Source organism: Panthera leo, chromosome E1 (genome assembly GCF_018350215.1).
Source record: "Panthera leo isolate Ple1 chromosome E1, P.leo_Ple1_pat1.1, whole genome shotgun sequence".
Taxonomy (NCBI): Eukaryota; Metazoa; Chordata; class Mammalia; order Carnivora; family Felidae; genus Panthera; species Panthera leo.
In genome coordinates this window covers 24,845,353-24,871,574 of record NC_056692.1, presented here as the reverse complement: position 1 = coordinate 24,871,574, position 26,222 = coordinate 24,845,353, and the positions used below count along the sequence as shown (strand labels likewise).

The 26,222-nt window shown below is 36.6% G+C and overlaps 1 protein-coding gene and 1 non-coding gene across 3 annotated transcripts in view; one reads left to right on the top strand and one right to left on the bottom strand.

Moving 5' to 3' along the window:
* USP32 (ubiquitin specific peptidase 32) overlaps nt 1–26,222 on the top strand; it is a 251,311-nt gene that overhangs the window by 215,979 nt on the left and 9,110 nt on the right. For both annotated transcript variants that reach the window (XM_042914568.1, XM_042914569.1), the window contains exons 19-29: nt 159–233; nt 1,252–1,390; nt 1,599–1,704; nt 3,924–4,097; nt 4,817–4,991; nt 5,669–5,820; nt 7,046–7,157; nt 8,488–8,699; nt 15,016–15,200; nt 19,502–19,588; nt 20,521–20,641. In XM_042914568.1, the coding sequence (XP_042770502.1) occupies nt 159–233; nt 1,252–1,390; nt 1,599–1,704; nt 3,924–4,097; nt 4,817–4,991; nt 5,669–5,820; nt 7,046–7,157; nt 8,488–8,699; nt 15,016–15,200; nt 19,502–19,588; nt 20,521–20,641 (1,538 nt within the window). The remainder of the gene's footprint in view (nt 1–158; nt 234–1,251; nt 1,391–1,598; nt 1,705–3,923; nt 4,098–4,816; nt 4,992–5,668; nt 5,821–7,045; nt 7,158–8,487; nt 8,700–15,015; nt 15,201–19,501; nt 19,589–20,520; nt 20,642–26,222) is intronic.
* LOC122207524 lies at nt 24,614–24,720 on the bottom strand. The gene has a single exon (XR_006196925.1). It is a non-coding gene; the product is annotated as a U6 spliceosomal RNA (small nuclear RNA).

Here is a 26,222-nt window from a genome sequence, read left to right as displayed (position 1 = left end):
CCCAATATAGAGTTGGAATAGTTTAGAATCAATTACAAAATTAACCCCTTTTTTTCAGTTTCTGGTTTATTTAGAAATAAACTCTTTTCAAAAAAAAAAAAAACAGAAGCAATTAAATGGATATAGATAACAAATTAACACATTTTCTGTCTTTCCAGTTCGCAATAAAGATATGAGTTGGCCTGAGGAAATGTCCTTTATAGCAAACAGTAGTAAAATAGATAGACACAAGGGTAAGTCTCTGATGTATTATTTTTAAAGAGATGATCTTAAAAGTCGTCGTCTTCTTCTTCTTCTTCCTCTTCTTCTTCCTCTGCTTATGCTCATCCTCCTCCTCCTTCTTTTTTTTTTTTTTTTTTTTTTTTTTTTTTTTTTAATTTATTTTTGAGACAGGGAGAGACAGAGCATGAACAGGGGAGGGTCAGAGAGAGGGAGACACAGAATCTGAAACAGGCTCCAGGCTCTGAGCTGTCAGCACAGAGCCCGACGCGGGGCTCGAACTCACGGACCGCGAGATCATGACCTGAGCCGAAGTCGGCCGCTTAACCGACTGAGCCACCCAGGCGCCCCAACTCCTTCTTTTTTTTTTAATTTTCTTATCTATTGAAGTGTTAACAACTTTTGGCCCTCTAGTTCAAAAGTGAACTAGTTCCCCTTTTACTTTACTTTTTCCTGAAGCATCACATTTTTTCTAACCTCACAATTAAATAATTTATATCTTTTTAGAGACCCGATACTAGGAGAGAATTGTTTGAATTCTAAAAAAACTATCATAGCAGGGGTGCCTGGGTGGCTTAGTCAGTTAAGCATCCGACTTCGGCTCAGATCATGATCTCACAGTCCGTGAGTTTGAGCCCCGCGTCAGGCTCTGTGCTGACAGCTCAGAGCCTGGGGCCTGCTTCGGATTCTGTGTCTCCCTCTCTCTCTGCCCCTGCCCTGCTCATGTTCTGTCTCTCTCTGTCTCAAAAATAAATAAAAACATTTAAAAAAATTAAAAAAAAAAACTATCATAGCAGTTAAAGAGAATCATTGCTACTTTTAGATCACAAATGAACTTGGATTATCATGATTGCCAGTGACATCCCATGAAAAACCTTCTCTACTTTTAGCATTCCAAGACTGGATAAAGAAGTATTAGCTCCATTTAGCCAACTGAAAGAATTTTAAAAATCTTTGCATCAAATACAAGTAACTGTTTGGTCTGTGACATCTTACTATAGCTAAGCTTCTTTCTCATATTGTTTGTTCCAGTTCCCACAGAAAAAGGAGCCACAGGTCTGAGTAACCTGGGAAACACATGCTTCATGAACTCAAGCATCCAGTGTGTTAGTAACACACAGCCACTGACACAGTATTTTATCTCAGGGAGACATCTTTATGAACTCAACAGGTAATAATATTTCCTGATTCATATATATATTCTCTTTATAATTTTGATATGAACCCAAAAGTCGTATTTGCCCTATTTAGTATGAAATGAGGGGAAAGACATACTTGTTTAAAAAAGATATTTTGATGTGAGAAAATAGATGCTAGGCATTTCTGTGATTGTGATTTATGAGAATCTTTGGCAAAAATTCTCCTCTTTAAACTTCTAGGACAAATCCCATTGGTATGAAGGGGCATATGGCTAAGTGCTATGGGGATTTAGTACAGGAACTTTGGAGTGGAACTCAGAAGAATGTCGCCCCATTAAAGCTTCGGGTAAGCAGATTAAAATAATATGAAAGTATTTAAGTCCTAAGCAGTTGTTTAAGTAATTCTTTTTCTCCACATGCTTTTTATGTTTAGCTTTTTTAGTTTTAGTTTAACTAATGTTTTTTAGATCCTTCACTAGACATAGATGTCAAATACTTTTACTTGTTCAGATGTATGCAAAATACTGGGAAACAAAGTCACAGTCTAAATTTGGAATGTCATTCAGTTTACTAATTTATCAGATATCTTACTTGTATGTATAGTAAATCTTCCATTGTTAGTCCTTTACTATTAACAGTATTCTAACTGCAAGATATACCTCTGAGTCTAGTTAATGATACTCCATATATTTTTGACATTACTAAAGTAATTAATTCTATCTGTAGAATTTAAAAAAACTGAAAGAATTTAATTACTGAAATTCATGGATACAAATTTTGCATTAATATCATATGTAGTAAAGTTAGGGTTATTTTTTATCTTTATTTAAAAATAATACAAAAACTTTAAACTTAGTTTAAATTAATAATCATAATAGCTAAAAATTTGACAACTTAACCACTTCCAGGCACTATTCTTTTTTTTTTTTTCAATATATGAAGTTTATTGTCAAATTGGTTTCCATACAACACCCAGTGCTCATCCCAAAAGGTGCCTTCCTCAATACCCATCATCCACCCTCCCCTCCCTCCCACCCCCCATCAACCCTCAGTTTGTTCTCAGTTTTTAACAGTCTCTTATGCTTTGGCTCTCTTCTACTCTAACCTCTCTCTCTTTTTTTTTTTTCCCTTCCCCTCCCCCATGGGTTTCTGTTAAGTTTCTCAGGATCCACATAAGAGTGAACACATATGGTATCTGTCTTTCTCTGTATGGCTTATTTCACTTAGCATCACACTCTCCAGTTCTATCCATGTTGCTACAAAGGACCATATTTCATTCTTTCTCATTGCCACATAGTACTCCATTGTGTATATAAACCACAATTTCTTTATCCATTCATCAGTTGATGGACATTTAGGCTCTTTCCATAATTTGGCTGTTGTTGAGAGTGCTGCTATAAACATTGGGGTACAAGTGCCCCTATGCATCAGTACTCCTGTATCCCTTGGGTAAATTCCTAGCAGTGCTACTGCTGGGTCATAGGGTAGGTCTATTTTTAATTTTTTGAGGAACCTCCACACTGTTTTCCAGAGTGGCTGCACCAATTTGCATTCCCACCAACAGTGCAAGAGGGTTCCTATTTCTCCACATCCTCGCCAGCATCTATAGTCTCCTGATTTGTTCATTTTGGCCACTCTCACTGGCGTGAGGTGATATCTGAGTGTGGTTTTGATTTGTATTTCCCTGATGAGGAGCGATGTTGAGCATCTTTTCATGTTCCAGGCACTATTCTAATGATATTTTGTGTGTATTAATTCCTTTAATCTTCTAAACAGTCCTGTAATATAAAGCATTATATTATCTTCATTTTATTATCTTCATTTTATGGCTCAGGAAACTAAGGTTCAGAGCAGTTAAATAGTTTGCCCAAGATTACAAGATAGTAAGTCCTCAGAGTTAAACATGAGGCTATTCTGCCTCTAGTAATAAAAGGTTATAAGACTAGATAGGTTAACTGTAAAAGAAAACTGTAACAGGAATTTTTCAATGAAAGCAAATGCTATTTTAATATTTCTGTCTTGGGGTGTCAGGGTGGCTCAGTCAGTTAAGTGTCAAACTCTTTATTTCGGCTCAGGTCATGATCTCACAGTTTCGGGAGTTCAAGCCCCTTATTGGGTTCTGTGCTGACAGTGTGGAGCCTGTTTGGGATTATTTCTCTCTCTCCCTTTCTCTCTCTCCCGCTCTCCTGCTCACACTGTCTCTGTCTTTCTCAAAATAAAAACCTTAAAAATATATATATATATACATATATATATATATATTTCTGTCTTTACCTGTCTTAAATAATGTCTGTGTACCTAAAGAACTTTTTGCTTATATGATACTGAACTGGGACACAGAATTAATGAAAATACTTTTTTGTTTTTCTTCCCTTTTTTTTTTTTTTTTTTGTCATTTGAAATTAAGACACGAGAGATTTCATGATTATTCCAAATATATTTGCTGAAATGGAGGCAGACTAAATACTTTATCTTCTTAAAATGCCTCTGATTGAATTATGGGGCATGTTCATTCCAAATTTTATGGGGTAGCAAATAATGAGTTTGATTCTGTTATATTTATAGTGGACCATAGCAAAATATGCTCCCAGGTTTAATGGGTTCCAGCAACAAGACTCCCAAGAACTTCTGGCTTTTCTCTTGGATGGTCTCCATGAAGATCTTAACCGAGTCCATGAGAAGCCCTATGTGGAACTGAAGGACAGTGATGGCCGACCAGACTGGGAAGTAGCTGCAGAGGTTTGTCAGTTTTCAGTTTCTAATGTAAGCAATAGATAAAATGTTCTGGCCACAGATGTGTGTTGTACAAGTTGAATGCTAACTAAACTATTCTGTGATCAAAATTTTACTATGGAAGTAAAAGAATTTATATTTCTCTGCTTGATTCTTGTTCAGTAATGCCAAAACAAGGCATCTTTAATGAAAAATTTTAAATGTTGCCTTTTTACATTGTAAACTTATGGGAAAGGATGCAGGACTTATTCAGTAGAACTTCAGGAGTCCCCATAATTGCTAAAATGATGTGTACAGTGATGAATATGTATGTTTTATCTGCTCTTTAATGGACAAAGAACTTTAATTCTCATCATTGTTACCATGATAAGAACAAAAAAATGGGATTTTCCCTCTGAATTTAATATCATTTAGGTTGAACAGAAAGAATCACATTCTAATCAAGAACTGGTTTTCTCTCCTATCTCAGTAGGCCAGTACATTTTAAATTACATATCTGAATTGTAAATTTGCAGGCAGAAAGTTTCTATATCTTAAATGAAGATTAAGGATTATGTTCTTTTTTTTTATTGGAGTATAGTTGACATAATGTTACATTAGTTTCAGAGGGTTATATTCTTGGCATTTAAACCTAAAATATTTAACCAATTTATTTGAATTTATGTAGAAATAATTATTTTTCGAATTTTGAAAAAAGAAAGCTCTCTGACCTTTTTCCTTGCTAGGCATGGGACAACCATCTGAGAAGGAATAGATCGATTGTTGTGGATTTGTTCCATGGGCAGCTGAGGTCCCAAGTCAGATGCAAAACGTGTGGGCATATAAGTGTCCGATTTGACCCTTTCAATTTTTTGTCTTTGCCACTACCAATGGACAGTTATATGCACTTAGAAATAACAGGTAGGTCACAAAGTTCTGAAAATCTACTTAACTTCAATGTCTTCTACATTGATCAGGTAGCCTGAATTTGAATTTCTAAGTATAGTCATTTCTTTATAATGCATTCTCATAGGGGTCCCTAGGTGGCTTAGTCAGTTAAGTGTCTGACTTTGGCTCAGGATGATCTCATGGCTCATGGGTTCGAGCCCCATATCAAGGTCTGTACTGACATCTCAGAGCCTGGAGCCTGCTTTGGATTCTGTGTCTCCCTCTCTCTGCCCCCCCCCCCAAATAAACAAACATTATAATGTATTATCATAAAAATTGGTCAGCATGTTATAATCCAACAGTGTAATTTCAGGCAGGAACTCCAGACCCTGGAACATGGGACCACGCCTTGTGCCCATTGATACCTCTGTTAGTTTCAAACATGCCAGAAACTCTTTAAAATCTTACAAAACCACTCACCCTTCTATATCAGATGAACATCAAAAAATAATGATTTCACTCAGTATCATCCCTGATGATACAACCATCTGTTGTAGTTTACATGTAAAATAAAAATTCTAGACTGAAACGTTTGCTGTTTCCAAGACACACACACACACACACACAGACACACACACACACACACACACACACAGTAGAGCTTTCAGTGAAATGTGCATTATACTTAAAAGATGTTTTCTCTTTACTAGTTATTAAGCTGGATGGTACTACCCCTGTACGATATGGACTACGACTGAATATGGATGAAAAGTACACAGGTTTAAAAAAACAGCTGAGCGATCTCTGTGGACTTAAATCAGAACAGATCCTTCTTGCAGAAGTACATGGGTCCAACATAAAGGTAATATTGATTATTCTTTCTAGGATACCCTTGATTCCATCCTTTAAAGATCACAGTTTTCTCAATTAATTATTAAATGACTGAAGGGGATATCAAAACACAACAAAGAATGAACAAAATTTAACAGTTTCCCATCCCTGAAACTTTAAAAAGGGTATCTACCAGCATAAAGAAGTAATAATGATAGTGGCATTAAAAAAAATTTTTTTTTTAACATTTTTATTCATTTTTGAGAGGCAGAGACAAGAGAGTAAGCAGGGAAGGGGCAGAAAGAGAGGTAGACACAGAATCCAAAGCAGGCTCCAGGGAGCTGTCAGCACAGAGCCTGATGCGGGGCTTAAACCCATGATCATGAAATCATGACCTGAGCTGAAGATGGACACTTAACTTAACCAACTGAGCCACCCAGGTACCCTGATAGTGGCATTTTAAAAGAAGGGAAATATAAGCCTAGCGCTATCTGTATGGAGTAATCTAGCTACATCACTACAGTATAGATTTCCCCCAGTGACTACTGCTGCTACACTTTACAGGTTTTTGTATTACCACTCTTACTAGAATTCTTCCTTGGTTAAAGTATTTTACATATTTATAAATGTATGTTTTTACTATTTATTTATGAATATATATACCTGGCCTTTCAACACACTAAGATGTTAGAGAGCAAAGACAAATTGACATAAATCACTTCTTCGTGCATACCAGCTGGAGAAGCAAGCAATTTAATAAATACGTTGCCTGGAACTAATATTACGCTATATATGTATTAACTAGCTAGGATTTAAGTAAAAGCTTGAAACAAAAATAAATAAAAATTAAAATTAATAAAATAATAATATATTGCCTACCCTCAATTGAACTCCTACCATTGATATTATTCATATTCATCTTTGGGCTTTCTGAACAAACTCCCAACTGATGTTTTCTCATGTGTAATGCAAAGGTAAGATCTCTCTGAGGTTTGGGATTTAGATGCTTGAAATGAAGGACAAAACTTAAGCCATCAGTTATTCAAAACAACTTCTTTCCTATGGAATGGGATAGCATGTTTTGTCAGTGAGGTTAGTTTTCAGTCAGTTTATCAAGCTTTCATCTTTTAGCTGTTTGAGAAAAGTTATTCAGTCATTTTGTTTGTTTTATTCGTGAAACCATCTAAGACGTTTGTTTCAAATGATTTTCCATTTTATATGAAACATTTCCTCCTTCTCATCCTCTTTTTCTGTAGAATTTCCCTCAAGACAACCAAAAAGTGAGACTCTCAGTGAGTGGATTTTTGTGTGCATTTGAAATTCCCATTCCTGGATCTCCAATTTCAGCTTCTAGTCCAACACAGACAGGTAAAGTAGAACTAGAGCTCCTTCTCGTTATTTCGGCTTTAAAATATTGGCCTAAGGGTTTATATTTATTTGGGCTAAGGATATTCAGGCAAAAGAATTTTGGAGACTGATGGAAACCTTGGTGATCATTTGGCTCAGATTCCTCATTTTTTAGATGAGGAACCTAAAATTCAGGCAATGTAAGTGACAAGCAGATGCTTGTTTAACTAAGTCTACCACTGGAATTCAGATCTCTTAATTCTTTTATCTGATACTAACATGGCAACAAATGGTGTGAGAGATATATAATATACTATCAGAGAATAAAACAATAAACATGACAAAAAGAATCTATTTAAGTGGGGGTAGGAAATAACAAAAAAAGAATCTGTTTAATATGCATGTGGTTTGATATGGTTATCAATTAAATCTTTTTGACCATTAACATTGTTGGTCTATTCTTCATACTGCTTATAATTAGGTTTATTTCCTGACTATAAAGGGCCTCATAGAGAATGAGGCTCCTCTTGTTGGCACTTAGTAGAGTATCGATAGTGGGTTGATGGATGATTTAATACTGCTTTTTTGTTTAGATAATCACTGTTCAATAGAACTGTCTGCAATGATGGAAATTTTCTGTAATCTTTTCCATCCAATAGAATATTCACAAGTCATATGGACTGTTGAGCACTGTTGAGACTAAGAGAAATACATTTTTAATATAATTTAAATTTAAAAGGCATCTTTCATCATTTGTAACAAATATATCACTTTGGTTGGGGGGATGTTGCTAATGGGGAAGGCTTTGCATTTTTGGGGACAAATGCGAAATCTGTACTTTCCTCTTTATCTAAAACTAATCTAAAAAATATTTTTTTAAAAACTAAAATGAAAAAATAAAGGAACATCTAGCTAGAGACTGTTGTTTTTAACTGAACATTTTTAGGGGAATAGAGAAATGAATTCGTAGAGAGGGAAAAGAAAACAAGTGGCAGAACTATTTGTATGTGACAGTATGATGCTGATAAAGATTCTTACAAAAATTTTACTTCTACTTTTCAGAAAACTAAAAGAAAAGCAACTTTTTTTTTTTTTTACTTATACTTCCAAGCAGTTACTTCCAGCAGTTATTCTTGCTTTGTCATTTCATCTTAAGTGTGAGTTATAGAAGGAAAATCTGAAATTAAAATCTTCCAGTCAGTCCAGAATTATTATTTGAACTGTGATTTCTCCCTGTCCTTTGCTAAAAGAGACTCTACTACAGTGGTCTTGGTCCCCACATTATTTGAGAAAAGAGCAAAGATGAAAACACCACAAGCTTATGATGCTGTATTTATCTATGAATTTGTAGATTTCTCCTCTTCCCCATCTACAAATGGAATGTTGACCCTAACAACCAATGGAGACTTGCCCCGACCAATGTTTATACCCAATGGAATGCCAAACACTGTTGTGCCATGTGGAACTGAGAAGAACTTCACAAATGGAATGGTGAATGGTCATATGCCATCTCTTCCTGACAATTCCTTTACAGGCTACATCATTGCAGTCCACCGAAAAATGGTTAGTTTAAATTAGGCAACTTACTGCTCATCTTAACCAATGTCATTTGTGAAACATAGCCACTTTCTGTCTTTGAAGCCTCTTCATTGTGTTCACTTTCAGGGTGTTATTGTAAGTGATCAGAGCCAGGATTTAGTATCACACATGCTGGCCATTGTATGAAATACCATTCCTCAGTGGCGTCTGGGTGGCTCAGTCGTTTAAGTGTCCGACTCAGCTCAGGTCATGATCTCACAATTTGTGGGTTCAAGCCTGTGTCAGCTCTGTGCTGATGGCTCAGAGCCTGGAGCCTGCTTTAGATTCTGTGTCTCCCTCTCTCTCTGCCCCTCCCCCACTTGTTCTCTCTCTCTCTCTCTCTCTCTCTCTCTCTCACACACACACACACACACACACACACAGACGCGCGCACACACACACACACACACACAAAATGAATAAACATTTTTTAAAAATTTGAAGTGTCATTCCTCACTCATATTAAGCAGCAACAGGATGGCTGCTACATCCAAATACTACTTCCTTTTTAAAAGTTTGTGTCTCTCATATTTTCACGTAGGCATATACATCTTCTCTGCCATGTAAGCATGGATGTATTTGGAGGTTGGTTGGTTGGTTGGTTTTTTTTGGAGAGAAACAGGAACGTTCTTGGGTAAAAACAAGTTGTTTCCTAGGACTGCTGTAACAAATTAGCACAAATTTCATGGCTTAAAACAACAGAAATTTATTCTTTCTTAGTTCTATAGGTATCTCAAGACATCTGAAATCACCAGGGCTGTGCTCCCTCCAAAAGCTTTAGGGGAGAATCCTTCCTTGCCTCTTCCAACTTCCATAGGCATTTCTTATCTCATAACTCCAATCTCTGCCTCCATCTTTACATGATCTTCTGCTTCTCCCTCTGCTGTTCACTAATGAGATTTACTGATAGCACTTGTCATTAGATTTAAGTACCTAGAAATAAACTGCAACAGATACACAAGGTATCTATATGGAAAGCAATAAAAATATTGATAAAAATTAAAGAAGACTCAAATAAATATTTGAGGGAAATAGACCATGTTCATGGATTAGAAGACCAGCTATTTCAAAGATCTGAGTTCTTCACAAACTCATCTACAGATTCAGTGCACAATCCCAATATAAATGCTTACTATATGTATGTATGCTCGTGTATGTAAACTTGATAAGCTGATGCTAAAATGTGGAAGCAGAAGGGCACCTCTGCTAGCTCATTCAGTTGAGTATGGGACTCTTGATCTTGAGGTCATAAGTTCAAGCCCTATGTTGGGCACAGAGCTTACTTAAAAAGTAAAAAAATTATTCTCTCTCTCTGCCCCTCCTGTGTTCTATCAAAATAAAGAAACTTAAACAAACAGGGTGCGGGGGCACTGGGTGGCTTAGTTGGTTAAGCGTCTGACTCTTGGTTTTGGCTCAGGTCATGATCTCATGGTTCATGAGTTCGAGCCCTGCATCGGGCTCTGTGCTGACAGCACGGAGCCTGCCTGGGATTCTCTCTTTCCTTTTCTCTCTGCCCCTCCTCTGCTCTCTCTCTCTCTCAAACTAAATTAAAAAAAATTTTTTTTTAATAAAAAAAAGTAAAAAAAAATTAAAATTAAAAAAAAATGTGGAAATACAAAGCACTGGAATAACCAAGACGCTCTTGAAGAAGAGTAAAGCATGACGAATTGAGCTACAAGATATTACAATTATTTTATAACACTTAAGTACTTAAGACATTGTGATATTGGTATGAGAAAAGACAAGTAGTTAACAGTGGTTTAGAATAGAGACCCAGAGACAGATTCACAAATGTATGAACATTTGAGTTATAACAAAGATAGCATTGCAGAGCAGTGAGAGAAAGACAATTTTCTTGGTAAATGGTGCTGAGATAATTGAATAGCCATATGAAACTTGACACCTACCTCTTACCACATAATGTTCAATTCCAGGTGGACTACAGAACTAAATATGAAAGCAAAACAATAAAACAGCTCCTAGAAGATAATAGGTGAATACATTCATGACCTTGATGTAGGAAAAGACTACTTAAATAGGACACAAAAAGCACTAACCATAAAGGAAAAGATTAATAAATTGGACATCATTAAAATTAAGAACTTTAGTTCCATCAAAAGATGCCATTGCATAGAAAGGCAAGCCTTGGAGTCAAAGATGTCTGCCACTCCTATAACCACAAAAAGACTCAATCTAGAAAATATAAAGAACTCATATAAATCATTAAAAAACAATTCAAGGCGCTGGGTGGCTGAGTCAGTTGGGTATCTGACTCTTGATTTTGGCTCAGGTCATGATCCCAGGGTTGTGGGATTGAGCCCCACAGTTGAGCCTCAGCTCTGTGCTGTGAGCCTGCTAAAGATTCTCTCTCCTTCTGCCCCTCTTCCCTGCTTATTCTGTCTCTCCCTTTCTCAAATAAAAAAAATTTTTGAATAAAAAATGGTTAATTTTAAATAAGCACTTCACAGAAAGGATATACAAATAGCCAGTAACCATATGAAAAAGTGATCAGCCAGACTACTAACCAGGGAAATACAAATTAAAGCTCCATTAGCATATCACCGCACACCCACCAGAGCAGCTTAAACTGATTAACAGTGATGATGAGGATATTTGAGCAACAGGAACTCTCATACACTGCTAATAAGAGTATAAGTTAATACAGCTCTTTTGGAAAGTAGTTTTCTAGTTAAAGGTAAGCAATTCTCCTTTTTAAGCATCTACCAAACAGACGTGTGTATCAGGAGATATGTACAAGAATATTCATTCAGCAGCATTAGCATTAGCAGCATTATCTGTAATCGCCCAAAGCTGAAAACAAAAAATAAAAACATTAAATGTCCATTAGTAGTAGAAAAAGGATAAGGAAGTTGAGACATTCATATGATAGAATATTCTACAGCAATGAAAATGAATGAATTTAGAGTTGTACCCAACATAAATGAATTTCATAAACCTAATGTGGAAAAGAAGCCAGACACAAAAGAAATATAAGACATATGATTCTTTTTATAAATAAAAACTTTAAAAACAGGGAAAATGAAATTTACTGTTTTTATGCGTAGCCTATGAAACTATAAAGAAAAAGCAAGGAAGTGATTACCATAAAATTAGAAAAACTGAACTTTTGAAGGAAGGAAGAAATTGTGATTGGGAGGAAGCAGAGGGAGGCTTTTGGAGTGCTAGCTGTATTCTGTCTTGACTAGTGATTATACAGCTATTTGCTTTGTGATAATTCTTTAAAATGTACTTGTCTACCCTTTCGAATTAATAACTCATGACTTAAAGTGAGCACCTGACAACGTAGATGACGTTCTATGGGCCACGTTCTAGACGGGATTGTATGGGATTATATGAGTGGATAGAGAATTAAGGCATCCATTTGTACTTGGTATTGGCTTTAAGTACAGCTCCAACTACTCCCATCAGCATTTCCCTATGTCTCTCTCTCTCTTTTTTTTAACCAAGTATTATCAGATCATAAATAAAGAATTCTCATGTACTTTTTAAAAAGTCTTGGAAAACCACTCTCTTGAATTTTCATGAATATGTTTTATAGAGCACTTGGTAAGTGCTAAAGCATTATATACAGTTTTTTTGTAATTATTAGACCATAAAGCCACATTGTCAACTCTTAATTTTCACCTTTTAACCAGTTATCGATTTCCAGTTTCTTTCATGATCTAGACAGGTGCTTTAGGAATACCTAAAATTGATTTTACCATCTGTCTGTCTCAAGTCAAGTCCCTTTTCCTATTATTTCTGTGAAAGGCAACACCATTCTTCCATCTAAAAGCTAAAGGCTGAGAGTATCCTTAGATTTTTTTCTCCCCTTTTCTTCTAAAACCCTATATTCAGTATATCACTATGCCCTTTAATTTCTTCTTTTTTTTTAAAACAATGTATTTTTTGAGAGAAAGAGAGAGCACGAGTGGTGTAGTGGCAGAGAGAGAGGAGAAGAGAGGATCCTAAGTGGGCTCTGTGCTGACAGCAGAGCCTGATATGGGGGCTTGAACTCACAAACCATGAGATCATGACCTGAGCTGAAGTCCGACAGTCAACGAGCTGAGCCATCCAGGCAACCCTTAATTTCTTTTCTTTTTTTTTAAGTTTATTCTTTCATTTTTGAGAGAAAGAGCACAAGTTGGGGAGGGGCAGAGTGGAAGGGAGACACAGAATCCGAAGCAGGCTCCAGGCTCTGAGCTGTCCAGTACAGAGCCCAACGCAGGGCTTGAACTCAACGAACTGTGAGATCATGACCTGAGCCGAAATCGGATGCTTAACCAACTGAGCCACCCAGGGTCCCCATCCCCTTAATATCTTATTTTAAAATACTACTTGAATTTACCATTTCTTCATTTTTATTGCCACCTTCTTTCAGACCTTTCTGATCTCATGATTGAATTACTTTGAAAGTAGTTTATTTTTTGTCTCCTCCTTTCTACAAGGTAAAAGATGAATAAGAATGAGACAAGGCAACCTAGGCAAGAATATTCAGAAAATAGAGAAATGGGAAAACGGTATTGATGTGACAAATAAAGGAAAAGTCAATTTAAAGGAAAAAAGAAAGAAGTGGTTTACATGGACCAGAGAAATCGAAAGAGTGAAAATTGAAGTTTTGCAGTATAACCAAGTAAAGAAATGGAGCAAAACTCCTTTGAACAGTTGGGCCAAATGAGTTTTTCCAGCTGGGAGGAAAAGTTGTTAGGAGAGAGCAAAAGGAGGATTTCTGGTATAGGAAAGCTGGGAGTGTTATTCCCATGAGGAACTGAGTAGTATCTCCCAGTGCTACTGGGAGAAGTTACCTTCAAGAGGATGAAAATTTTTTGTGGGTTTAGAAAAGAGCTACACTGAGGAATGAAGAGGTCATTGCTTAGATGATCTCATTTATTTAGTAAAATAAGTCATCTGCTGAGAGAGTGGAAGAACAGCAGAAGTTTAAGGAGAGAAGAATTAACCTATATTTTTAGATTTTTGTTTTATTGGTTTGTTTTTTTTAGAGAGAGAGTGTGCACACAGGGGTGGGGGGCAGAAGGAGAGGGAGAGAGAGAATCTTAAACAGGCTCCACATCCAGCACAGAGCCTGATGCAGGGCTTGATCTCATGACCACAAGATCACGACCTGAGCTGAAATCAAGAGTAAGATGCTCAACTGATTGAGCTACCCATGTGCCCCTGTTTTTAGGTTTTTGAAAAATAGTTATTCTGAATTCTGTCCACGTATCAACTGTGAGTCTTATAAGAACATCAGCACATGAAATACAGTCTTAGAATCATGTATTTAGCTAAGCTTAAATGAATAATGCAAGGGGTGCCTGGCTAGCTCAGTTGGTAGAGCATGCAACTCTTGATCTCATGGTTGTAAGTTTGAGCCCCATGTTGGGTGTAGAGATTACTTAAAAATAAGATCTTTAAAAAAAAAAGGGTTTAATTTAAAAAATGAATAATGGCAAGATAAAATGCTTGAGAATCTGAAATAGAAGTCTTTAAGAAACTAGCTAACTGTTGGTGAGTTTGTAAGTTGTTGATTTAGCTTCTCTAACTACTACACAAAGACCACACTTAAAGAATTAAATGTCCAAGTGCTCAGCAGTTTTTTGAGTAATCCTTAATTGCAGTCAACCTTTTATTATACTAAACTTTTGTTTTATTAAACAGCCATTTCCAAGCTACTTCTGTGCAGTATCTCTATATTAAGGAATCTTCTTAACATACTAAAAGCAAATATTTTTGAAGTTTACTTTACTTTTATTCTATTACGTAATTAAAAAAAACAAAAAAGACTAAAGTCAGCTCAGCTACTTTTAGGAAGGTGCATAAGTTGTTATAACATTAAATGGCTGGGTTTCATATCTTCCCAACAGTTTAGGAATTGCTGCTCTAACAACAGCTGTCAACACCTTATTAGAAAATTGTGTTTTGAGGCAGTTTGGTTTACTGGCATCCTTTCTAGAGAAAGGATTTTAAGTGCTTTTAAAAACCTTGAGTTAGGAAACTATTACTAGTTTTTACATGTGGTTCTGTGTGTGTGAGAAATATTTATCAGAGAAAACTAGTTTGAAAATACTAAATGCTGAAAAGTTTGATAGCAATTCTAAAACTGGCAATACTTCAATCTTCAACCTTCCACTCTAAATAACCATATTCTCTATATTAATTAAACGTGGTTTTATAAATAAAGAGAAGTGTGGTAGGGACTACTTTGAAAATGATACTGTTGCCTGTTATTGGCTCTTAGAATGAAAGGGAGGAATCAAAGGCCTGTCTTCTCAGCCCTTTCTTCTCTTGTTTGTACATACAGATGAGGACAGAACTGTATTTCCTTTCATCTCAGAAGAATCGCCCCAGCCTCTTTGGAATGCCACTGATTGTTCCATGTACTGTGCATACCCGGAAGAAGGACCTGTATGATGCGGTCTGGATTCAGGTGTCTCGATTAGCCAGCCCACTCCCACCTCAGGAAGCCAGTAACCATGCTCAGGATTGGTGAGTTGAGAGGGCGATAAGCCTGGACAGGTGGTTTCCAAACTCAAGAAGAAGAATTTAGGGGCGCCTGGGTGGCTTGGTCGGTTAAGCGTCCGACTTCGGCTCAGGTCATGATCTCACGGTCCGTGAGTTCGAGCCCCGCGTCGGGCTCTGTGCTGACAGCTCAGAGCCTGGAGCGTGTTTCAGATTCTGTGTCTCCCTCTCTCTCTGCTCCTCCCCTGTTCATGCTCTGTCTCTCTCTGTCTCAAAAATGAATAAACGTTAAAAAAAAAATTTTTAAAAAGAAGAATTTATATGAATTCTATGTAATATATAGGACACATTCCATGTTAAGTTAATCACTCTTTGAAGAGCCATCCAGAAAGCATATAATTCAACCATGTGGTTTGATCTATTGAGTAGGAGAGACTGTACAACTTCCTTTCATGACCTAGACATTCTAGTGTCTAATAATCCTTTCATTGTGTACTCTCTTACCTGAAGTCCCTCCTGCTAATGCTTTAAATGCTTCAGGTATTATCCTTGACTTCTGTTATTGCAAAACTAGGGAGTATAAATTCACCAGGGAGTTTGTATCCTCTCAACTTGCTGGAATGCAGAATGGAAACAGTCATGTACATTTCTATACATGAACTCTGAAAAACCCCCATACCATAACAAATGATTCAGTTGGATTGTTTCCATGCCTTGTTAGTTTAACATGGAGGGCCACCTGCATGGCTCAGTCTGTTAAGTGTCTGACTCTTGATTTTGGCTCAAGTCATAATCCCAGGATTGTGGATCAAGCCCCACGTCAGGCTCTTTGCTGAGTGCGGAGCTTGCTTAAGGTTCTCTCTCTCTCCTTCTGTCCCTCTCCCCTGTGCGCTCTCTATCTCTCTCTCTCTCCCTCAAATTAAAAAAAAAAAAAAGTAATTTAAGAAAAAAGAATAAATCTTAAAGGAAAACTGCAAATAATAAGCAATTTAGTTGAGGAATGTCGTGTTAAGTAAAAATGACAATAGGGCAAGATTAAATTTGAAGTGAAAGTGCGATTAAATTGAAGAACTTCCAGATGAGGACTTTTCCCTGGGCTTGCTAATGAATTGGATATGGAGTATGAGGGAAAGAGGAACCCAAGTTTGGTTATCAGCCTGAGCAATTGTTTGTGAATGGTGGTAACATTTAATGTGAGGAAAACTGAGGAAGGAGTAGGTTTGAGCAAGAGATGACAGGAATCAAGTTAAATTCAACATGTATGTTATATTTTTAAGTGGGATATAGACTTCAGTGTCCTTTGTTGGAGATATAAAAATATAGGTGTCATCACAAATAGTTGGTATTTAAATCCCTGAGACCAGATGATAACGTTTAGAGAGTAAGAGATAGAGAAGACACCCCCCCGCCAATGTAATTCCTGATGCATTTCAACATTTAGAGGTTGAAAAATGACAAAAAAGGAGATTGAGAAGAAGCAGCCAGTGACGAAAGAAGAAAATTAGGAGTGAGTGGTGTCCCAGAAGTGAAGAAGTGTTTAAAGGATCAGTTTCAAATGCTACAGAGAGATTTAGTAAGAAGAGGCCTGGGAACTGACCACTGGAATTGATAAAATGGCAGTCTTTGGTGACCTTTGCAAAAGCTATTTTAGTATAGATGGAATGGTATAGATGAAAGCATGGAGGTTAGAATAAAGAGAAAATAGTCCTACAGGCAATAAAAAAGATAGTAAGAGTCTTTTAGAGATAACACAATGAAATATTTATGAATGAAAATGATAAAATGCCTCTGATTTCCTTCAAAATAGTCTAGTGGGTCACAATAGCCAAGAGGTGGAAACAACCCAAATGTCCATCAGCAGACAAATGGATAAACTGTGGTATGTACATACAGTGGAGTATTTGTCAGCCATAAAAAGGAATGAAGTTCTGATACACACTACAACATGGTTGAACCTTGAAAACATTATACTAAGTGAAATAAGCCAGATACAAAAGGATAAATACTGTATGATTTCACTTTTATGAGACATTTTGAGTAGGCAAATTCATAGACAGAAATTAGATTAGAGGTTACTAGGGTTTGGGAGGAAAGGAGTATTATTATTGCTTAATGGTACAGAGTTTCTGTTTGGGAAGATGAAAAAATTCTGGAGATGGATGGTGGTGATGGTTGCACAGACAGCATTGTGAATGCCTTTAATGCCACTGAATTGTATACTTAAAAATGGTTAAATGGTACAGGTGCCTGGGTGGCTCATTTGCTTAAGCGTCTGACTCTTGATCTCAGCTCAGGTCTTGATCTCATGGTTGTGAGTTCAATCCCCATGTTTGGCTCCACACTGTTCTTGAAGCCTACTTTTAAAAAAAAGTTGAATGGTAAATTTTATGTATATTTTCCCATTTTTTTTAATGGAATGAAAGAATCTATAGAGCTAGGTTAAGGGTATAGGTGAATTAAAAGTGGCTGAGGGTTGATGATGATTATAGTTGGGTGACCAATACATGGGGGTTCATTGTACAGTTCTCTATTTTTGTGAGTGTTATTGTCAATAAATTTGAATGTTTAGATTAGATGGACAAATTCCTGGAATCGAGGATCTATATAAAAGATTATTATTTTGAGCGACAGTGGATAAGGAGGAAAGTGAGGATTTGAGAGCAGTAATTAGAAATTTCTCTTTGGTCAAAGAATTGTTAGAGTAGTGATACTTGAATAAGCGATTTAAAAAGTTAGGAGGTAGCTATTGCAAAGTAGGATATTTGGAACTGAACGTTTTGGAGGTGGCAAAGTCCTTATCATGGTTTCATTACCTTTAGCCACCATGTAACAGCTACTACCAATTGCCAAATGTGGTGTCTTGCATTGCTTCTTATTGGGGCAAGGATGAAGAAAAATACTTGTTTAAGTGGGAGAATCAAGGCTGTCTTGCAGTTAAAAGACATTACTCTAAAAATGTTAGGTAGCTTATAGCTTTGAGTAGTTAAGGCAGGGAAAAGGGTGCCTCACAGTGTACCACATCAGGATTCTGATTAAAGAACGCTTCTGGGGTGCCTGACTGGCTCGGTTGGAAAAACATGTGACTCTTGATCTCAGGGTGGTAAGTTTGAGCCCCACATTGGGTGTAGAGATTACTTAAACAAAACAAAAAAAAAGGAAATATGTAAATATAAATATATATTTTATATAATATATATATTATATATATTATTATACATATATATTTTATATATATATATATATTATATATAGTCCGCTCTTCTAAAAACCATTATGATCTTTCGGCTTTCTGTGCTGTGGCAATGTTCTTGTCATGGAAAGGTCTAATTATTTTAGTTTAATGTGAATTAAATCTTGTGATAGAATTAGGGCTGAAGGATAATTGGTAGTTGATTTCATGATTAGCTTATTAGCTTATAAGGTTATTAGCTTATCTTAAAATTTTGTGTGGACCACATGGCCTCTCTTAGAGACATCTGGCAGTCTAGTCTGTCTACCTTCTGTAACAGGGATACAACATGGGAGCCCTAAGTGGGGTTGGTACAGGGCTGCTGCTAATGGGTTAAAATAACTAGCATTGAACTGTCAACCATGAGCATACTGCTCTGACAGATGCCCCTTCCTAGGGTTACTTCAAGAAAAAATGAAAAGGAGTTGAGACCTCAAATAGAAATGTTTTTTATGGGAATGGGAGTTGGTGCAGCCACTCTGGAAAACAGTATGGAGGTTCCTCAAAAAACTAAAAATAGAACTACCCTACAACCCAGCAATTGCGCTGCTAGGCATTTATCCAAGGGATACAGGCGTGCTGTTTCGAAGGGACACATGCCCCCCACCATGTTTATAGCAGCACTATCAATAATAGCCAAAGTATGGAAAGAGCCCAAATGTCTATTGATGGATGAATGGATAAAGAAGATGTGGTTTATATGTATACACAACTGAGTGTTACTCGGCAATCAAAAAGAATGAAATCTTGCCATTTGCAACTACATGAATGGAACTGGTCAATTAGAGAAAGACAAAAATCATATGACTTCACTCATATGAGGACTTTAAGAGACAAAACAGATGAACATAAAGGAAGGGAAACAAAAATAATATAAAAACAGGGAGGGGGACAAAACAGAAGAGACTCATAAATATGGAGAACAAACTGAGGATTGTGGGGGGGAGTGCGCTAAATGGGTAAAGGGGCACTAAGGAATCTACTTCTGAAATTGTTGCACTATATGCTAACTAATTTGGATGTAAATTTAAAAAAATAAAAAATAAAACAAATTTTTAAAAAATGTTTTTTATACTGTTTGGTTTATGTTCTGTTTCAGTGATGACAGTATGGGCTATCAGTATCCCTTCACTCTACGAGTTGTGCAGAAAGATGGGAACTCCTGTGCTTGGTGCCCATGGTATAGGTAAAGTAATCTTATGCAAAAGAAAAATTTTAGTAGCATTGCAGCTTCAGATATTATACCTTTTGCATAAGGTTTCCAGTTTTTAGAAGTAATACTAAATAATAAGAAGCTTGAAATAAACATCGCAATTGTTGATTCATCTTTTTCTTATGTGGTCCATAGCTAAGTTTTGCTCTTGAGCCTTAGCTGGTTTTGTAAACTCTGTGATCCTCATTAAATTCATAGTTTATGATTAACATTTATTATTTTATACCTTCTGCTCCTTATATATAAATCAGTTTAGCATTCTGAGCCCAGTAGAACATAGTCTACTTACTAGACTTCGTGGAAGTCTGTTTTTGACTTTTAGAAGAATTATGGAGACTGATTGGTCAGTATTGTTGCAGCTTGCGAAATATCTGAGTGCTAAAGTCAACAACCTTCAGAGAACTATAATAGACTTAGCAAATGGAATCTAAATAGGCATTGAAATCATGGCTTTGTCATGGTCCTTCCCTTCCCATAAATTTTTACAAACATTTATTTAATGTGCCACTTTACAAACAAGGAAATAGGCATTGTTATATCAGATGAATTGTCCTTCCTCAGAGTATTAAATGACTAAATTTAGAATTTTCTTAGAGGTATATTATCTCAAATATCCAATCCCCGCGTCATTTATCTTCCATAAAGTCCACACATTCATGTGGATTAACAAATGGTTATCAAGTGCTTTGAAAAACCAAAGACTTGAGAAGTAATGAGCATGCTTCCCTAAAATAAAAATAATTACTAATACATATTCATACATTTATCAGTCTTAAGTTAGAGGCCCATGACCGATTCTGAACCCAAGAAAGTAGAGAAGTAGAAAGAGAAAATATTTCTGATAAAGAAAATGTTGATTCTTTCATAATTATTCATTCCTTAGTAGATCATTTTCATCCCTTTAGATTTTGCAGAGGCTGTAAAATTGATTGTGGAGAAGACAGAGCTTTCATTGGAAATGCCTATATTGCTGTAGATTGGGACCCCACAGCTCTTCACCTCCGCTATCAAACATCACAGGAAAGGGTAAGTACTCAAGGCCACCATAAGATGGTAGTTTTCATAAGTAAAAATTTTCCCAGTTTAACTGTATTGTGACATTTCTGTTTTAGGTGATCTAAATACAATCAGAAAAACATTCATTGGTATTCTCTAAGCCACTTAATATATTGACATGATTACATGGATGTTTCAGTTTTCCCACTTACAGAGTTACTTGTATTGGGACATTACATTTCAAAAAACACCACTAATAAGTAAATCTCGAAATTCTGGGTATGACTAAGACATTATATTGTTTGGCCTCCAAGCAATAAATACCTCTTTGCCTATGTATTAATTATTATTACATCTGCAGCATTTAGTAACACTGTAACTTAGCTCGAAGGCATCCCAGGGCTACAGCTGCTTACTGGGCATAGTGATCAGAAAAATTAAAGGAAAGATTGAATGTTTTAAGACTGGGCACCTAAGAATGTATCTCAATGGCTATTCCTTCACACTTAGCATTCCTCTACTGGGAAAACAGTTTTTACATTTTGAAAATGTTACTTCAAAAAGACTAATAACTCCATACTAACAATAAAAATATTTGCCAAATATTGTTGAAGGATAGATTGGCTAGATAGTTGGTGGATAGAGATATGATGAATCTGATGGAGAAATAAAAGCAACAGAATCAACGGGTTTTTTGTTTTTTTTTTTTTTAGTTACATGAAGAATTGTAGTTGCTTTTGCATTTATGTGGCTCTTGATGGAAATTTCCAGTGTATGATCTGAAAAGCTCTGGAGGACATCCTGCTTATAGAAAGAAGGGCCTACGTGACCTGTTAAATCTCACCCCATTTCCACTTTCAGTGATGCTCTTAGGATACCATGGAAACCAACTTGCTATTGAGATATCCTGCTTTGGTGGGGACTGTGGCCACATGACTAATTTCTTCCTACTAAATTTCTCTTCCTACCTGTGGTTTCTGCATGTGCTTAGTGAGTCACGTAGACAAAGTGATTACCTTGGTTCAAAATTGACATTATTACCCATATATTTTATGTTGTTTATTCCAGTAATTTCCCTTCCAGGAATTTATTCTAGGGAAATACTTTAATGCTGACAAATAATCATCATAGCATTTTTTAGAACACTAAAAAAATTAGACACAACTTGTATTTGTCCCACATTAGAAGATTGGTTAAATAAAGCATAGTATATAAATTTGATAAAATATTATGCAGTCATTGAAAATGATGATTACCAGGAGTTTTTACCATGATTACCATGATACTTAACGATGTGATGGCTTTGTTTGGTTTTTTATTTATTTTTTAATTTACATCCAAGTTAGTTAGCATATATAGCACAACAATGATTTCAGGAGTAGAATCCTTAATGCCCCTTACCCATTTAGCCCATCCCTCCCTCCCCCCCCCCCCCCCAAACCCTGCCAGCAACCCTCTGTTTGTTCTCTGGATTTATGAGTCTCTTCTGTTTTGTCCCCCTCCCTGTTTTTATATTATTTTTGCTTCCCTTCCCTTATCTTCATCTGTTTTGCATCTTAAATTCCTTATGAGTGAAGTCATGATATTTGTCTTTCTCTAATTTCGCTTGGCATAATACCCTCTAGTTCCATCCACATAGTTGCAAATGTGTATAAATATATACCACATCTTCCATCTGAAGATGGAAGAATATATACCATTCATCCATCAATGGACATTTGGTCTCTCTCCATACTTTGACTATGGTCAGTAGTGCTGTTTGTTATAAACATTGGGGTGCATATGCCCCTTTGAAACAGCATACCTGTATCCCTTGGATAAATACCTACTATTGCAATTGCTGGGTTGTAGGTAGTTCTATTTTTAATTTTTTGAGGAACCTCCACAAACTGTTTTCCGGAATGGCTGCACCAGGTTGCATTCCCACCAGCAGTGCAAAAGAGATCCTCTTTCTCCGCATCCTCTCCAACATTTGTTGTTGCCTGAGTTGTTAATGTTAGCCACTGTGACAAGTGTGAGGTGATATCTCATTGTGATTTTGACTTGTATTTCCCTGATGATGAGTGATGTTGAGCATTTTTTATTTTTATTTTTTTAATGTTTATTTATTTTTGACAGAGAGAGACAGACAGAGCGGGGGGGGGGGGGGGGGGGCGCAGGGCAGAGAGAGAGGGAGACACAGAGTCCGAAGCAGACTTCAGGCTCTGAGCTGTGAGCACAGAGCCTGACATGGGGCTCGAACTCACAGACTGTGAGATCATGGCCTGAGCCGAAGTCGGACGCTCAACCGACTGAGCCACCCAGGTTGCCCCTTCTTGTTTTTTAATTTTTTTTTTTAATTTTTTGTGGGTTTTTTTTGTTTTTTGGGGTTTTTTTTTTGTTGTTGTTGTTTTTTTTTTGATGTTGAGCATTTTTGCATGTGTCTGTGAGCCATGTGGATGTCTTCTTTGAAAAAGGGTCTATTCATGTCTTTTGCCCATTTCTTCACTGGATTATTTGTTTTTTGGGTGTTGAGTTTGATAAGTTCTTTATAGGCTTTGGATACTAATCCTTTATCTGATATGTCATTTGCAAATATCCTCTCCCATTCTGTCAGTTGCCTTTTAGTTTTGCTGAATGTTTCCTTCGCCGTGCAGAAGTTTTTTGGTTTTTGTTTTTTGTTTTGACGAGTCCCAATAGTTCATTTTTGCTTTTGTTTCCCTTGCCTCTGGAGACCTGTTGAGTAAGAAGTTGCTGCGGCTGAGGTCTACGAGGTTTTTGCCTGCTTTCTCCTCTAGGATTTTGATGGCTTCCTGTCTTATGTTTATGTCTTTCGTCCATTTTGAGTTTATTTTTGTGTATGGTGTAAGAAAGTGGTCCAGGTTCATTTTTCTGTATGTCGCTGTGCAGTTTTCCAGCACCACTTACTGAAGAGACTGTCTTTATTCCATTGGATATTCTTTCCTGCTTTGTCAAAGATTAGTTGCCCATACATTTGTGGGTCTATTTCTGGGTTCTCCATTCTGTTCCATTGATCTGAGTGTCTGTTTTTGTGCCAGTACTATACTGTCTAGATGATTACAGCCTTGTAATACAACTTGAAGTCTGGTATTGTGATGCCTCTAGCTTTGGTTTTCTTTTTCTTTTTCTTTTTTTCCTGATTATCTCAAATTTTTTATTTTTTTATTTTTTTATTTTCTTATTTTTTTTTATTATATGAAATTTATTGTCAAATTGGTTTCCATACAACACCCAATGCTCATCTCAAAAGATGCCCTCTTCAGTACCCATCACCTACCCTCCCCTCCCTCCCACCCCCCATCAACCCTCAGTTTGTTCTCAGTTTTTAAGAGCCTCTTATGCTTTAGCTCTCTCTCCCACTCTAACCTCTTTTTTTTTTCTTTTTTTTTCCTTCCCCTCCCCCATGGGTTTCTGTTGTTTCTCAGGATCCACATAAGAGTGAACACATATGGTATCTGTCTTTCTCTGTATGGCTTATTTCACTTAGCATCACACTCTCCAGTTCCATCCATGTTGCTACAAAGGACCATATTTCATTCTTTCTCATTGCCACATAGTACTCCATTGTGTATATAAACCACAATTTCTTTATGCATTCATCAGTTGATGGACATTTAGGCTTTTCCCACAATTTGGCTATTGTTGAGAGTGCTGCTATAAACACTGGGGTACAAGTGCCCCTATGCATCAGTACTCCTGTATCCCTTGGGTAAATTCCTAGCAGTGCTACTGCTGGGTCATAGGGTAGGTCTATTTTTAATTTTTTGAGGAACCTCCACACTGTTTTCCAGAGTGGCTGCACCAATTTGCATTCCCACCAACAGTGCAAGAGGGTTCCTATTTCTCCACATCCTCGCCAGCATCTATAGTCTCCTGATTTGTTCATTTTGGCCACTCTGACTGGCTTGAGGTGATATCTGAGTGTGGTTTTGATTTGTATTTCCCTGATGAGGAGAGATGTTGAGCATCTTTTCATGTGCCTGTTGGCCATCTGGATGTCTTAAAAATATGGAACGCTTCGCAAATTTGCGTGTCATCCTTGCGCAGGGGCCATGCTAATCTTCTCTGTATCGTTCCAGTTTTAGTATGTGTGCTGCCAAAGCGAGCACTGGTTTTCTTTTTCAAGATTGCTCTATTTGTGATCTTTTCTGGCTCCATAAAAATTTTAGGATTGTTTGTTCTAGCTCTGTGAAGAATGCTGGTGTTTTTTTGATAGGGATTGCATTAAATACGTAGGTTGCTTTGGGTAGTATCGACATTTTAATAATATTTGTTCTTCCAATCCAGGAGCATGGAATATTTTTCCTTTTTTTGTGTGTGTGTCTTCTTTAATTTCTTTCATAAGCTTTCTGTAGTTTTCAGTGTATCGATTTTTGACAAAATATAGCATTCATTCTTGATAAAAACCCACAAGAAAGTAGGGATAGAAGTATCATACCTCAAGATCATAAAAGCCATATATGAAAGATTCACTGCTAATATCATCCTCAATGGAGAAAGACTGAGAGCTTTCCCCCAAAGGTCAGGAACATGACAGGGATGTCCACTCTTGCCACTGTTATTCAACATAGTACTGGAAGTCTTAGCCTCAGCAATCAGACAACACAAAGGAATAAAAGACATCCAGATCGGCCATGAGAAAGTCAAACTTTCACTCTTTGCAGATGACATGATACTCTATTTGGAAAACCCCAAAGATTTCACCAAAAACAGCCAGAACTGATCCATGAATTCAGCAAAGTCTCAGGATGTAAAATCAATGCACAGAAATCGGTTGCATTCTTATGTTCCTATACACCAATAATGAAGCAACAGAAAGAGAAATCAAGGAATCAATCCCATTTACAATTGCACCAAAAACCATAAAATACCTAGGAATAAACCTAGTCAAAGAAGTATCATGGTTTTTTGTTTTTTGGGTTTTTTTTTACATTTATTTATTTTTGAGAGACAGAGACAGAGCGTGAGCAGGGGAGGGGCAGAGAGAGGGAGACACAGAATCAGAAGTAGGCTGCAGGCTCCAAGCTGTCGGCACAGAACCCAACACGGGTCTCGAACCCACAAACCGCGAGATCATGACCTGAGCTGAAGTCAGATGCTTAACTGACTGAGCCACCCAGGCACCCCTCATGGTTTTTTGGTTTTTGTTTTTTTAAGCAAAGTATAAAACTACATATACTAAAAAATCTTTTCAATATTAAAAAATATATACTATTTAGGAAAAGGACAGAAGAAAAGCTGCCAATATTTTGACAATATTTGTCTTTGTATTAAGAATAAAAGTTTCCCTGCCTTTTTATATTTTTCCATGCTTTCCAAAATTTCTATGTAAATGCTTTATTTGGTAAACAAAAAAAAGACCATTGCTCTTAGTCTTTTTATTTTTCACCTGTTTAGACTTCACATTCCTCAATAGATAATTGAACTAGATAGCTTCTTATATCTCCCTCTTTTTCTAATGTTCTTTATCATGTGAGAAAGCTATGACTTTATTCCTTATGTTTTGGTTTTTTTAATTTTTAATTTTTTTTAAATTTTTTAATGTTTTTATTTATTTTTGAGACAGACACAGAGCATGAGCAGAGGAAGGGTAGAGAGAGAGAGGGAGACC